The sequence below is a fragment of the Cryptomeria japonica genome, chromosome 9, assembly GCF_030272615.1.
Source record: "Cryptomeria japonica chromosome 9, Sugi_1.0, whole genome shotgun sequence".
NCBI lineage: Eukaryota > Viridiplantae > Streptophyta > Pinopsida > Cupressales > Cupressaceae > Cryptomeria > Cryptomeria japonica.
In genome coordinates this window covers 634,252,224-634,254,381 of record NC_081413.1, presented here as the reverse complement: position 1 = coordinate 634,254,381, position 2,158 = coordinate 634,252,224, and the positions used below count along the sequence as shown (strand labels likewise).

At 36.0% G+C, this 2,158-nt stretch overlaps 1 protein-coding gene across 1 annotated transcript; it reads left to right on the top strand.

Moving 5' to 3' along the window:
* The first annotated feature begins 1,049 nt into the window (after positions 1–1,049).
* LOC131858571 (secreted RxLR effector protein 161-like) lies at positions 1,050–1,811 on the top strand. The gene has a single exon (XM_059211856.1). The coding sequence runs from the start codon at positions 1,050–1,052 to the stop codon at positions 1,809–1,811; it is 762 nt and encodes a 253-aa protein (XP_059067839.1).
* The last annotated feature ends 347 nt before the right edge of the window (positions 1,812–2,158 follow it).

Below are 2,158 nucleotides of genomic sequence, written 5' to 3'. Positions count from 1 at the left end.
TAGATGATAATCATGTTCAAGATGTTGAGGAGGAGCCTACTTTAGCACTTGCCAAATCTCCTGAATATGTTGTAGCAGATAATTCTCAACAGGAGAATGCATCAAGTTCTAAAGCAGCAACACCTCTATCTACACCCTTCAGGATTATCACCAAGAGGCATCCTCAAAATCTGATTATTGGGGATAGAGATGTGGGAATCTTAACAAGAAGAAGAGCCAAACTTGATGAGCAGGCTCAAATTGCTGAGCATTTTTGTTTAGTAACTGATTTTGAGCCTAAAAATGTTAATGATGCTTTAACTGATGATTGCTGGTTGAAAGCCATGTAGGAAGAAATCTGTCAGATTGAGAAAAATAAGACTTGGAAGTTAGTCCCAAGGCTTGATAATAAAAATGTAATTGGTGGCAAATGGATCTTTCGAAACAAATTAGATGAAAGTGGCAAAGTGGTTCGGAATAAAGAACGCTTTGTGTGCAAAGGGTATGCACAACAAGAAGGTATAGATTTTGGAGAAACTTATGCTCTTGTTGCCGTATTGAGTCAATCAGAATCTTCTTAGCCTATTCTTGTTTTAAGAATTTCAAGATTTATCAAATGGACGTGAAAATTGCTTTCTTGAATGATTACTTAGATGAAGAGGTTTATATGGAACAACTTAAAGGTTTTGTGTCAAAGGACGGTCCTAATTTTGTCTATAGGTTGAAAAAAGCCCTCTATGGTCTTAAACAAGCTCCTAGAGCTTGGTATTCCAGATTCGATGCACATTTATCAGCCAATGGTTTCACTAGAGGTGGTATTGACAACAATCTGTATGTCAAGGTTGAAGATGATGATATTCTTGTGGTTGAAGTTTATGTAGATGATATTATTTTTGGTTGCAACAATGATGCATTATCTAAGAAATTTTCTAAAATCATAGAATCTGAATTTGAGATGTCAATGTTAGGTGAACTAACACTTTTTTCTTGGTCTTCAAGTTTCACAGCTTAAACAAGGTATATTTTTATCACAAACCAAGTATGCCAAAGAGATGTTAAAGAAGTTTTAGATGGATGATTGCCATCCAGTCAACACTCCCATGATGACTGGTTGTAAGTTATCTAAATCTAATGATTCACCTGGTGTCAGTCAATCAGAATATAGATCAATAATTGGTAGCTTATTGTACTTAACAACTTCTAGACCATATTTAATGCAAGATGTTTATATGGTTTCTAGATTTCAATATGCACCTAAACAGTCCCATCTTAATGTTGTCAAAAGGATTTTTAAATACATTCAGGGTACAATAGGCTATGGACTTTGGTATCCTAAAAACAATGATTTTACATTAATGGCTTTCACTGATGTTGATTGGGCTAGTTGTTTAGATGAAAAAAAAAGCACAAGTGGTGGTGCATTTTTTCTCGATGACTATCTTGTGGCCTGGCATAGCAAAAAGCAAGATTCAGTTTCATTGTCCACAACAGAGGCCGAATATATTGCAACTACATCTTGTTGTACTCAACTTCTCTGGATGGCTCAAACACTTTCAGATATGGGTATTAATGTTGCTAAACCTATTCCTATACTTTGTGATAATACAAGTGCCATTAACCTATCTAAGAATCTGGTTATGCACTCTTGCACTAAGCATATAGCCATTAAGTTTCATTTTCTTCGTGAGAAAGTATTGGCTAATGAAGTTTTTGTGCAATATGTACCTACCCAAGCATACGTGGCATATATTTTTACAAAACCCTTGTCAAAAGAGGTGTTTGAACAGCTCAGATCTAGGTTGGGAGTTGTCTCTCAATCACTCCTTGTCTGAATTATTCACTGGTTTAGGGGGAGCTTTGCTCTCCACAAGCAGCCTCCTGCTGCTTCATTTGACCATATACTGTTACTTCTTGCTACATTTGTAGACCGTCAGTTTAGTTTTGCTTAGCATTATCCAGTTGACCCCTTGTTCTTTGTCCTTGAGACAAAAAAAAGAGGGAGAAATTTGAGTTTTTTATGCTTATATGGTAGCATGACAATTTGTGATAACTTTTTTCTCTAATTATTTTTGTTTTTGTCATCAAGGACAAAGGGGGAGTTTGTTGGCTTTTCCCTTTGTTATTTGTCCTTGATGACAACACCGGTATTGGGCTTCATGTCATCTTGATGGATTTGTGA